Source organism: Torulaspora delbrueckii, chromosome 2 (assembly GCF_000243375.1).
Source record: "Torulaspora delbrueckii CBS 1146 chromosome 2, complete genome".
NCBI classification, from domain to species: Eukaryota; Fungi; Ascomycota; class Saccharomycetes; order Saccharomycetales; family Saccharomycetaceae; genus Torulaspora; species Torulaspora delbrueckii.
Window position 1 is genome coordinate 287,322 of NC_016502.1, and position 12,229 is coordinate 299,550.

At 41.7% G+C, this 12,229-nt stretch overlaps 5 protein-coding genes across 5 annotated transcripts; 2 read left to right on the top strand and 3 right to left on the bottom strand.

Annotated features, from left to right (window-relative positions):
• Positions 1–13: 13 nt before the first annotated feature.
• RAD1 (ssDNA endodeoxyribonuclease RAD1) lies at positions 14–3,181 on the top strand (the record flags this gene model as incomplete). The annotated part of the gene is made up of 1 exon (XM_003679455.1): positions 14–3,181. The coding sequence occupies one exon, from the start codon at positions 14–16 to the stop codon at positions 3,179–3,181; it is 3,168 nt and encodes a 1,055-aa protein (XP_003679503.1).
• Positions 3,182–3,284: 103 nt separating this feature from the next.
• Positions 3,285–6,878, bottom strand: SWI1 (Swi1p; the record flags this gene model as incomplete). The annotated part of the gene is made up of 1 exon (XM_003679456.1): positions 3,285–6,878. One exon carries the CDS (start codon positions 6,876–6,878, stop codon positions 3,285–3,287), a length of 3,594 nt encoding a protein of 1,197 aa, XP_003679504.1.
• A 319-nt stretch (positions 6,879–7,197) lies between these two features.
• Positions 7,198–8,292, bottom strand: MNN10 (alpha-1,6-mannosyltransferase; the record flags this gene model as incomplete). Its single annotated transcript, XM_003679457.1, has 1 exon — positions 7,198–8,292. One exon carries the CDS (start codon positions 8,290–8,292, stop codon positions 7,198–7,200), a length of 1,095 nt encoding a protein of 364 aa, XP_003679505.1.
• A 209-nt stretch (positions 8,293–8,501) lies between these two features.
• PEX5 (Pex5p) lies at positions 8,502–10,151 on the bottom strand (the record flags this gene model as incomplete). The annotated part of the gene is made up of 1 exon (XM_003679458.1): positions 8,502–10,151. One exon carries the CDS (start codon positions 10,149–10,151, stop codon positions 8,502–8,504), a length of 1,650 nt encoding a protein of 549 aa, XP_003679506.1.
• Positions 10,152–10,464: 313 nt separating this feature from the next.
• Positions 10,465–12,204, top strand: PRP28 (mRNA splicing protein PRP28; the record flags this gene model as incomplete). Its single annotated transcript, XM_003679459.1, has 1 exon — positions 10,465–12,204. The coding sequence occupies one exon, from the start codon at positions 10,465–10,467 to the stop codon at positions 12,202–12,204; it is 1,740 nt and encodes a 579-aa protein (XP_003679507.1).
• Between the last annotated feature and the right edge of the window lie 25 nt (positions 12,205–12,229).

Genomic DNA, 12,229 nt, shown 5'->3' on the forward strand with positions numbered 1-12,229 from the left:
AAAGCAGTCTAGTATGCCCAACTTATTTGTCCAAGATGAGTCGGAAGATGAATTGTTACAGGTTGAGCTTTCCAGGCAAATCGAGCTCGAGAAAGATACTAATGATAACTCACAGGCGCCGCATTCAATATTGCCCAGTGAATCACCAGCCAAGGACGTAAAGGCAACACAAGAAACTGGTGGTTCGTTGTACCCGCTGATTCCTAATGATAATGATACTGACAATCTGAAACCCAATATTGATGATATTAAAGAAGTGGATATACAGTTGAACCTTCCCTTAGCCTTCCAACGACAAGTTGTCGAAAACGCGCTTGTGACAGATGATCCTTTAATCATCATGGGCAGAGGACTCAGTATGATTGCCCTAGTCGCCAACCTGCTGCATGTCCTCTCTACTCCCACGAATATAAATGGTGTCTCTAAGAGGTCTCTAGTGCTGGTGCTCAATGCAAGACCAAATGACAATTTACACATTCACGAGGAGTTGCAAGAGCTACAAATGCTTTCTAACATTGATCAACCCGATGATGAACAAACTCGACCCTTTCATGTGATTAGTGCTGATTCTCAAACTCTTGAAAAGAGACGACAGTTGTACTTGTCAGGTGGAATTTTCAGTGTAACTTCGAGAATTCTCATTGTAGATCTTCTGTCAGGAATTGTTCATCCAAATAAGATAACTGGTATAGTGGTCTTGAACGCGGAAACCCTGAGAGATTACTCGAATGAATCTTTCATCCTGGAAATGTACCGTTCAAAGAATAAATGGGGGTTTATCAAGGCATTTTCCGAATCACCAGAAAGTTTTGTGATGGAGTTCTCACCTTTAATGAAGAAAATGAAGGATTTAAGGCTAAAAAATGTACTTCTATGGCCTCGTTTCAGGGTGGAGATTTCAAAGTGTTTAAATACGCCTAATGATTCAACTAATAACAAGGTATTTGAAGTGAAAGTGTCTCTCACCAACTCAATGTCTCAAATTCAATTCGGCTTGATAGGATGTTTGAAGAAGTGCATTGCAGAGCTTAGCAGGAAGACACCAGATTTGTGGTTGGAGTGGTGGAACATGGACAACGCATTGGACATGAATTTTCTGAAGTCAATTGACTCCGTGATGATACCAAACTGGCATCGTATTTCATTTGAATCAAAGCAGTTGATCAAGGACATTAGATTTCTGAGAAATTTGATGAAGCTTCTCGTCAGTGGAGATGCTGTTGATTTTTATGAGGAAATCCAGTTGAGTCTCGAGGCGAATAAACCTTCAATATCTCGTAAATATCTCGAATCGCCGTGGTTAATGGCCGACGAGTCTCAAATGGTGATATCGTACGCCAAGAAGCGGATTTTTAGCGACGGAGAATATCACCTAGAAGACGTGCCTAAGTGGGAACAACTGATCAATATACTTGATGATATAGCTCATCAGAAGGCATCCAAAGAAATCCTCGGACCCACTCTCATAATGTGCTCGAACACTAGGACGTGTATTCAGTTAGCAAGAGTATTAACTGTAGCTGATAAAAAGAATGGGTTGCGAAAGAACATGCTTCGTAAATTGCAGCATTATAAAGAGCAAAGAGAAGAACGTAAGAAAATGGTGCAAGAAGTTAGAGAAAAAGAACCAGAACGAGCTGCTGAATTAAATGTTAGTGCAGCATTTGCTAAAGAACAAGTTGCGACTAAAAGGCGAAGGACGAGAGGGGCAGCAGCAGTGGCAGCTGTTGAGAAATTAAGGAGCGCCGGCGTTGGAGAGGATATCGAGAATATTATTGATGACTATAATATAAAGCAAGAGCTCGAAACCATGCCCGGCTTTGAGGAAGGGGAACAAGACGGTTTTTTCGCGATCCATAACGATAATGACATGCAAGCTGAAAACTACGATGAAGATGAGGAAGTTAAGGAAACGCCTTTTGAATCTTTCAGAAGCGAGATAAACCGACAAATTTGGGAAAAACGTACGGAAGAGTTTGCCTACGTGAGCTCGGGAGATGAAATCATTGTCGAGAAATTCGACAGTATAAGTGACGATACATTTCTCCAGGAATTGATGCCCTCATTCATAATAATGTATGAGCCAGACTTATGCTTCATACGAAGAGTTGAGATCCACCGAGCAATTCATAGAGAGATACCACCTAAAGTATTTTTTTCATGTATTATGGGGATAGTGTCGAAGAGCAAGGGCATCTTACTGACAATCAAAAAGGAAAAGGATGCTTTTACTAAATTGATAAGAGAGCATGCTATGTTGGCTCATCACTTTGAAGCCGATGATGATTTATCGCATTTCAAGAATCTGGCCGAGAGAAAGTTAAAGTTAAATGGTCTACGGAAAAACAACACTAGAGTAGCTGGTGGTCAAGCAGCATTAACCGAGTTGACTCAAGATATCGTTGTCGTAGACAGTCGTGAATTCAACGCCTCACTTCCAGGCCTTCTTTACAGATATGGGGTCCGGGTTGTCCCTTGCATGCTAACTGTTGGTGATTACATCATAACTCCAGACATCTGTGTAGAAAGAAAGTCTATATCTGACTTGATCGGATCCCTGCAAAACAATCGGCTGGCGTCCCAATGCAAAAAAATGTCAAGGCACTATAAATATCCAACTCTTCTGATAGAGTTTGATCATGGACAGTCATTTTCCTTGGAACCATTCAGCGAAAGAAGAAACTATAGAAGTAAAGATTCGTCGACTGTCCACCCAATTTCGAGTAAATTGTCGCAAGACGAAATACAAATGCAACTCTCCAAGTTGGTCATGAGATTTCCAGGCCTGAGAATAATATGGTCCTCTTCACCATTGCAGACCGTCAATATCATTTTGGAACTAAAACTTGGGCGCGAACAACCAGATCCAACATTATCAGTCGGTTTGGGATCAAAAATAAAACCTCCTAGTAAAGTTGGAAAGAAGGATAAGCAGACGGATGAAGCGGAAAAGCTGACAAGGTTACTGGCTATACCAGGTATCTCTAATGTTGACTATTTCAACATTCGAAGAAAAGTCAAAAGCTATAAAAAACTAGCGAATCTTTCCTCGCAAGATTTGACTGATTTGTTTGGTGATGACCTGAGAGACAAAATTACTATTTTTATTCAGAAGGAGGAAGACGATCGCCAGGATAGTGCCGATGATGATATGAATGACGATTTTATGATAGACAATTGAAGTTAATATTAGTAAACCGGATATATGGTATAAATGAAGTATTGTTACAACGAGCTCTCATCTACAGTGACGAAGAGCTACGTGTTAGGTCTGCGATAAGCCGTTAACTGACAGTCTCGGATTTCTCAACCATTTGGTAGAAAACCCGATTTCTTGCCAGAAGTAATAACTTTGATTGCTTCGAAACTTCAGGGTCTGTAGCAGGACTCGTTAGTATAGGGAAAACTTGGGATTCGGATGGTAACAAACCAGGGATGGAAGCTAAACTTTCACAAATCACAATCCTTTCAGCTTCGGAATTTGGAGCTAAATCCAAACTTTTTTCAATGAGAAGTCTTGTCAGCTCAATCGCCTTTGAGCTAATAGATGTAAATAATCTTTTCAAATGCAGGAGATTTTTGTCTGTGTGTATGCTAACATTCAAAAGAACATCACTTAGCATTCTCAAACTAGATCCAATGTTCTCTTCCGACGTCAACCAGTTGTAAGGCAGACGTTTGAAGGCTGCGTCGTGAAAAGAATTATTGTTTCCATCCAAATATGTGACCAATGTTAGAAGACAGGTCAAACTCTGAGAGATGACCGGAGCTACCTCCTCAACCAACGTTGGTGCGGCTTTGATTTGTGTGAATGGAATCACTGAGAGCAAGAATGAGACAGTGTCGTTGAATAGCCTCAACTTATTCTCTCCACAATAAATCTCAATGAGGCGAGAGATAACCTCATTGTTTTCAGGCTGCCCGTTATTCTTCTTATTGGCCGAAGAAAGCAACAGGACATCTTTGAAGAATCGTCTTTTTGGATGATTAAGCGACAACAATTTTGCAAAAATGTCAACACTAAATCCACTGTAGTGTCCCACGTTGAGAGGAATCTCAGTGTACGTCAGAACGCTTGATCCAGGTGACGATGAAGGCTTTCTTGTCTCTCCAAAGCTGAGCATTAGCATTAAAAACAGGAAACAGTCTAAGCAGTTATCGGTCTCATAAGCATGAGAGATATTCGTCATAGTAACCAAAGTATCTTTCTTGTAGTTTAGCGCCTTGCGCTTAAATGCCAGCTTTTGATGGTTCAAGAAGATGGCCCATAGCAAAGCAGAAAAGAATCTCTTAAGAAATGCGTTTCTCGCCATTAGCTTAGAGTTTTTCTCTGAGAAGGAGATATTTCTGAGGATCATCGAAATGGTAGAAAGTTGATCTGTAATTAAGACGTTTTCATCTTCTGCGCCCCTTGTGTTAACCTTAGTAAAAGGCGTGTTGATCTCCCGATTGACGTCTTTGAGAGACTCCAAGTAGGACGGCACGTATAAATTTTCGAGAGATTGACCTGGCAAAGAGCTGATGGGTTGAGGCAGGATTTCCCAGCTATGAGTATTCCGGCTCACATAATTTTCGCCATCTACAACTGGTTCTTCCCTTTCAGGGGATTGAGCAGGAGTAATCAATGATGTGGTTGACTGCTGGAGATCTTCCCCAGTCAAAGAATCTACTGTGATTGAATAATTCATATCTGCCTGGTCACTACCCGCAGCCAAACCTCTGACATAACTGTCCAATATTTTGCTCATACGCTGATCAGTAATGGAGTAGGATACTTCGGAGTTAGATAAATAGGTCTCGACATCGTATTCATCACAGTATTGTGATCTTAAGTATCTCTTGTCCCCTTGATTTTCCATATTACTATCAGGACGCCCATTAAAATGTGTGGTATCAGATTTGCTGAAGGGAGAAGGTTCATTCAAATTAAACAAATGACTTTCGATAGGCTTCAGTGTCATCAAATCTGTCAAAAGATTTATTCCAAGTATGCAAATGGCGTCCAATAAATCAGGGTATTTCTCTAAAGGAACCTTTAGCATCGAATCCGCACTCGTAACTAGTAATGTGTTGAGAGCTGTATTTATTTCACTCAAATCATTTGACTGAAGAGACATAGTTAGGGCATGCAGGTTAATCACTCCAAGTTCGGGAGGAAACAGAAAGATTGGTTTGTTCGCATCAATTTTTTCGCCAATCTGGGATAAGTAATTTATATCATAGCCATTTGTCAATTGGATAGGCCTCTCAACAGACTTATAATTTCTCGCTGAGACCTTCTTGTAGACTTTAGGTAGTTTAGCCAATTCCTCTTCATATTGTTGCTTTATCATCTCCTTTTGTCTCTGCAATTGTTGTTCCATGAGTAGTTTTTGCCTCTGCTGTTGTTCTAATAGAGCATGTTGTTGTTTTCTTAGAAAATCCTCTTGCTGTTTCCTTTCTAACTCTAGCTCTTTCTTAGTTTTCTTTTTCTGTCGAGGCTTTCTTGGCTTTTTTGGCTTGGCTACCATATTAGCCCTTTGCTGTTGACCTTGAGGACCGGTCTGCTGTTGACCTTGAGGACCGGTCTGCTGTTGTAGCGTGTTGCCATACGTAGGGGTCGCAACTGAATTTGGTGTCGAGGCTTGACTTGATACGGATGCATTGTTATCGGCCTTTGGATTTGCTTGAATTTTTCTAATGAGCTCTTGAAAGAACTGTTGGAAAAATATCTTTTTCGCTTGAGATTCCTTAAGACCTTCGGGAGAAGCTAGGTACTTCTCATATGGCAAAACCACTTTATAGTAGACAGCTGCAAGTTGTTGAGAAGCCTGGATTTGCAATTTTTGAGACAGTAGATCCCACTGTTGATTCCTTGACACTTGTTCTCCACCGCCCAATCTTTGTACTAGCATAAACAAAATGAATAAATTCACCTTCTTACCATTTATTTCCGGAATCGATTGTAAAGGCATGTTTCGCCTCTTACAATTCTCAATCAGTGATTTCATGAACAGCTCGTATTGTTTATTGTTTAACTCAATGGAGATCTTCTTCTGATACTCGGGACTGAGACTTTGTAAAATTGATCCGCCGCGATAGCTGAAGGGCTGTTGCTGTTGCTGTTGCTGCTGCTGTTGTTGATGTTGATGTTGTTGAAGCTGTTGTTGCTGAAGCTGTTGTTGCTGAAGCTGTTGTTGCTGAAGCTGTTGTTGCTGTTGTTGGGCCTGTTGCTGTTGTTGAGGCTGTTGTAGACCTAGTTGAGTATGCTGCTGCTGTTGCCGTTGTTGTAGGAGTATCTGCTGCTGACGCTGATGCTGTTGCTGTTGTTGCTGTTGTTGCTGTTGTTGCTGGTGCTGCTGTTGTTGTTGATGTTGTTGTTGATGTTGTTGATGTTGTTGTTGCTGATGTTGTTGTTGTTGATGTTGTTGTTGCAAAGATGCAAACATCGCCGCTCTGTCAGCGAATGTATGACCAGTATTCTCCGATGCATGACTGAGTGTGTTCATATCCGTATTCTGTATAACTGGAGACGCCTGATTCGAGGGATTATGTTGTGAACTATTATTAAACATCAGAATCTGCTGGGGAGTGGCAGCTCCCACGGAGGGACTATTATTACTATTATTGTTGCCAGCAACATTACCCATATTGTTACTGCCAGCCATAGGAGTAAACATCTGTTGTGGTGACATAGAGATACCACTTGTCATGTTATTTGGACCATTCGACATCTCTGAGACAGAATTTCTCGCCAGAATGGCTTGCGGAGATAAGCTTGCTGAATCATCATCATGGTTCGACTTTGAGTCGAAAAAGTTCATATAATCCTTGTTGTTGTCTGGACTCAGATCATTTGCTTGATGGTTATCATCGTTCTCCATGTTGAAGAAATCCATTGTGAAGAATTCAAAACAGAAAAAGACACGGACTCACGAACGCTTCCTATAAAGACTAACGTCCTATCCCCCTCTATTTAGGCAGTTATTTGAGAACCTTGCGGCTTTTGATCCACTCCGTTATCTTTAGTTTTATCTAACTTGAACAGTTTACATGGATGTCTTTCGTGCTTTTCGCTTCATCGCTTTCTGATATTACCAACCAAAGAAAGACAAGGCCAATTACATATAGCTATAAAAGATAGACAACTTCCGAGGTGTCGTATCGCTGACCGTGTGTTTGGAATTGATGTGTTTATAGATGACAGAATTTTTTGTTTCAAAAGAAAAGCTTGTTATACCATCTTTTATTCTTGTGCTCGAGTTTAGAAGTGTAAAGTTGCATTTCACCCCAACAATCTCTGCCAAAATTGCAACCGGCCATATTGACGACAAAATCTTTCTCGTTCTCATTGTAAAAGTACCTCTTATCATTACTGAACTCGGAACAGGCTCCTGGGGGGAACGCGTTTATCGACCGGAGAGGTAAGAAGCCAACACGAGACCTAATCCATCCTTCGTTCGCATACAGAGCCTCCAATACATCTTGTTCTCTATGTTCCCAAACCATGTGCTTCTGTTCATACATCGCAGGCTCCCACCACAGCTCGAGAAGTAACTTGGACCATTCTGTGTTTTTGATTAAAAATGAACCTAGGTTGAACCCACCACAATCCTGCGTAATTAACAAGTTCAATTCCTCGGTGTAATCGACATAAGGTATGTCAGTTTCAATCTTCAATGGGTTGAAACTCTCCAGTGTTCTATCTGTCAGATTGTCGAGCTTGCTAAAGATGTGGTCTTCCAGTGAGAATTCAGGTTCCATTATTAAAGTATCCATATCTAGCCACCAAAACCACTGCGCAGTGGAAAACTCTCTCATAGTCTGCTTCAAAATATCGACTTTTTGCCAGCCTTCCCTATACTCATGAGAGTACCTCTTGGCCACAGTCAAGTCCTTGATCGTTAGCCCATAGCCATGTCTTTTCGCGTAAGCCCTCTTATTATCGATCGATAGTCGCTCAATGGCCCAATCTTGCTCGTTCTTCCATCTTAACACACCTCCACCCTCGTTTGCAGCTAATATAATAACGATCTCTGGGTCTTTGTTCCAACCGCCTCCAGTAATCATCGATCTCAACCATGACGAAGACGATCCGCTGGATTGGCCATTGCCCTCGCTTCGAGAGTATCTATTCAGCAATGATGCAGGATATTTCTGGAGCTCTTTACCCATGTGAGTAAGCCTATTGGCTCCGTCCGGCAGTGTCGGGCTTCCATCGTCGCTGATCCAAAAGATCAGGAAACAGATCATTGCAACAAAGAACAATGGCCTCTTAAACTTAACATATTTACTTGCGATGAGACCATTCATCCTCGACCCACAGGAACTGCCAACGAAGTGACTATTAGAGGTCTGCCTGAATGCTGTTTAAGCCCATCTCTTCTGTTTTGATATTTACAAGCACTTTTCACTGTATACTATTCATAAGTCACGAGACACGTACTATTGACAATGACATGTTAACGATATACTACTAACCTAGTCGTTCTCTTGGCCACTTCAGGTGCTTTAAAGCTTATTTAGAACTTAAAATCTCCACGGAATTGTTCGAGGTCCATTCCTGGTTGGACTTTCTCAAGCAAGTCCCGCCTGTCCATCGCGACAAATGCTCTCTTTAGAGTCTCGAGAATGTTGTTATTACCACTTACTGGGTTTGCTGTACCATTCTGTGAGACTCCTTCGACTTCATGCATCTTCAAGGCAGAGAGTAGGTACTCTGCAGCCTCTTTGTAACAGCCTATGTTGATAGATGATACTGCCAGATTGTAACGGGCTCTTACAAAGGAAGGCTTCAACTGCAGAGCCTTGTAGTACGCCTGAATGGCTTCCTCGGAACGGTTGGAATTGGCTAAAGAAGCTCCCAGACGATTCCACATCAGCTCATCATTTGGATTAACACTTAGTGCAGCTTTGAAACAGTCGATAGTCTTGTCAAATTCGCTATCGGCGTAGAACAGCAGGCCAAGGCACAGCTGAACATCGGGATCCACTCGAGGTAGTCTGTTCGCTATTTGTAAAAACTCTCTGCGGATCTTTGCGTTCAACGCGAATCTCTCCTCTTCGTTGCTAATCGTAATGCCTTCATTAGAATCTAAAAGGTTGGAGTATTTTGTCTCTGCCCATCTGTTCAGCATGGTAAATGCACTTACATCGTAACCCTCATTGATATAACTAATAGCCAGATTTTTCATTGCTTCTAAGTTGCTGGGATCTAGCTTGCGGCACTCCTCCAGGGCACAGATCCCATTTATTTCCTTTTCATTTTGGGTTTGGACCTCACCGAGCTTTAACCAAGCATCAACATGTTCAGGATCTTCCTGTACAGCAGCCTCGAATGCCAATGCCGCTTCACTCAACTTGGCACCATTTTCCATTAGTATACACCCAATTTCATACGCGTTGGGATTATGCAGGTATTCATTCTTTTCATCAAACTTGTATTCCATGTTACCGCTGATCTTCCCACTGATATATTTCTGATAATCCGTTTCCCAAGCTGAATCACCCGCGAGTTCCTCTGTAAGTAAATCATCTGAATCCTTTTGTAAACTGTCCCAAACTTCTTGAAACTCACTTTGGTACTGGTCACCAACAACAATATCATCTTCTTGTTTTGCATCACTGGTCTTCTCTTCCAGTTTCTCTGATACTATCTCTTCCTCTTTTAGACTTAGATTCTCAGCAACTTCTCGCTCTAATTCCTTGAATTGCTCATCCCACGATGTCTTGACTTCTCCATGCTGTTGCTGTCGCATCATACTAGCCCCATTTGTAGGCCTCATCATCATTCTAGGCCCCGAGAGCATATGTGTGTTATATGGAAGGTTCATATGACGCTGATTATGCTTTGGACTTTGGCTCTGATGCCGATTCACTGAACCTTGAGATGGAGACTCGGATGTCTGATGAAACTCTTGAGACCATCCGTACTGATTATTACTGCCTTGATAAGGTGTCGCAACAGAGTCTTGCGGTGACGGTGAGAAGTTTCTGTTCCAGTTCATCGGAGTTTGTCCCATCTTCATCACCGGACTGCCACCAACACCACTCCCGTTGACAAAGTTATTCATGTGAAACCTATTCACATCCGACATAGCATTTTCCGATGATTTAAAATGCTGAGAGGCTGATCCGCTACTTATGCCGGAACCCATCCTTATGAGACCCATGTTGTAACGACCTATCCTGCTGCGTATGCTTACTCGCTTGGGCCAACGGGTTGTTACCTACAGAACAGTCTGCAACGTTCATTCTCAACCAACAAAACGATCTGTAAAATGATTTGAGGACTACTAATGGTTAGAATCACTGTTCGTTTTAAAGCTGTGGAGTCTTCCTTAAATTCGGTCCCTTTCCTTACCCGACTAATTTTTCGAACTGATGCTCTATGAGCTCGATGAGCCGTTTAAGAACAGCTTTTAACACTATTATGATAGTTGACTGAGCTATTCTGCGGTTTAGTTGCACTCTCGAGTAGTTAAAATGGGTCGTCCTCCTAGTTTAGAAAGTTTATTGGGTAAGAAACGAAAGCCTGAGGGTGAAGATAGCGGCTTGAACGGTATAGAGAAGCCCAAGTTTCTGTCGGTAGGTGAACGGGAAAGATTGGTTGCTACACGTACTCCAAGTGTAAACCAGAAACCTTTAAAAGTTGAGAAGAAGCGGGTTACTGAGGATTTAGAAGTCCCAGAAGATAAATTCAAATCGAATAGTGAGCGACAATCTGTTAAACGCTCACGGTTTAGATTTGATTGGAATGAGGACTCAGATACGTTAGCTGGGTATGAACCGATTGTCAATACCAAAGTTTCGTTCTTAGTTAATGAAAAGAGTGGTGGAGATTCATTGGAGAGCTCCAGGATGGGCAAACGTTGGCAGGAAAAGACTCTCAAAGAGATGACTGATAGAGATTGGAGGATATTTCGTGAAGATTTTGAAATCACAACTAAAGGTGGGTCGATAGAGAATCCCATAAGAAATTGGCACGAATCAAGAATTTTAAAGGATGATATGCTGGACGTTATCGTCAATAGCTTAAAATATAAGGAACCTACGCCAATCCAGAGGATAGCAATACCCAACATCTGCAAAAGAGGAAGCAGAGATTTTCTCGGAGTGGCGTCGACTGGTTCAGGTAAGACATTAGCTTTTGTCATTCCCATATTGATTAAGATGATTAGTTCTGAGCCGAGGCCTCCAGCTTTGAAATCAATAGAAGGTCCAAAGGCCCTTATATTGGCACCGACAAGAGAATTGGCACAACAGATACAAGCAGAGTCAGAAAAAATAACAAAACTTTGGAACGTTAAGAATCCTGAATACTCTTGTCGAGTAGTTTCTGTCGTTGGTGGGCATAGTCTGGAAGAAACTACTTATAATCTCCAAAAGGGCTGTGATATATTGGTCGCTACTCCTGGACGTCTAATAGACTCGCTGGAATCTCACATACTGACCATCAAGCAAGTTGAGACCCTCGTCTTGGATGAAGCTGATCGAATGATAGACCTGGGCTTTGAAGAGCAAGTGACAAAGATTTTTAACATTTTGGAGTCTACATCAGAACAGGGAAAAATACAGAAACTCATGTTTACCGCTACGATGTCCGGAAGTATCGAGCGGATCGCGAATGGTTATCTACAAAAGCCGTCTTACGCAACTATTGGTCGTGGTGAAGGTTCAATTCCGCAAATTCAACAACTTGTTTACTACTCAGGAAGTGAGGAGCGGCGGTTTAGAAGGGTCAAGAGTCTTCTGGAACAGTATATGCCGCCTATAATTGTTTTCGTGACTTACAAGAAGACGGCAGATTGGCTAGTACAAAAGTTCAACCAGGAAACCTCTTTCAGAGTGACGGTGCTACATGGTTCAAAATCACAGGATCAAAGAGAACACTCATTGCAACTTCTGCGGTCTGGCAAGGCTCAGGTAATGATTGCTACCAATGTAGCAGCTAGAGGCTTGGATATACCAAATGTCTCGCTGGTCGTGAATTTCCAGATCTCCAAGCAATTTGAAGATTACATTCACAGAATTGGTAGAACTGGTCGTGCTGGAATGAAGGGAACGGCAATTACATTCTTGGGGGACGATGAGAATACTCAGATTGTTGAAGAAATCTCGAAGTACATCAAAAATAATAATCCCACTAATTCGAATGTCTTTGATAACACTCTGAGGGAAAAATACAATATTGAGAATCATCAAATGGATGAATTAATATATTAAAGTATAGAAATAAAGTTACAAGGAC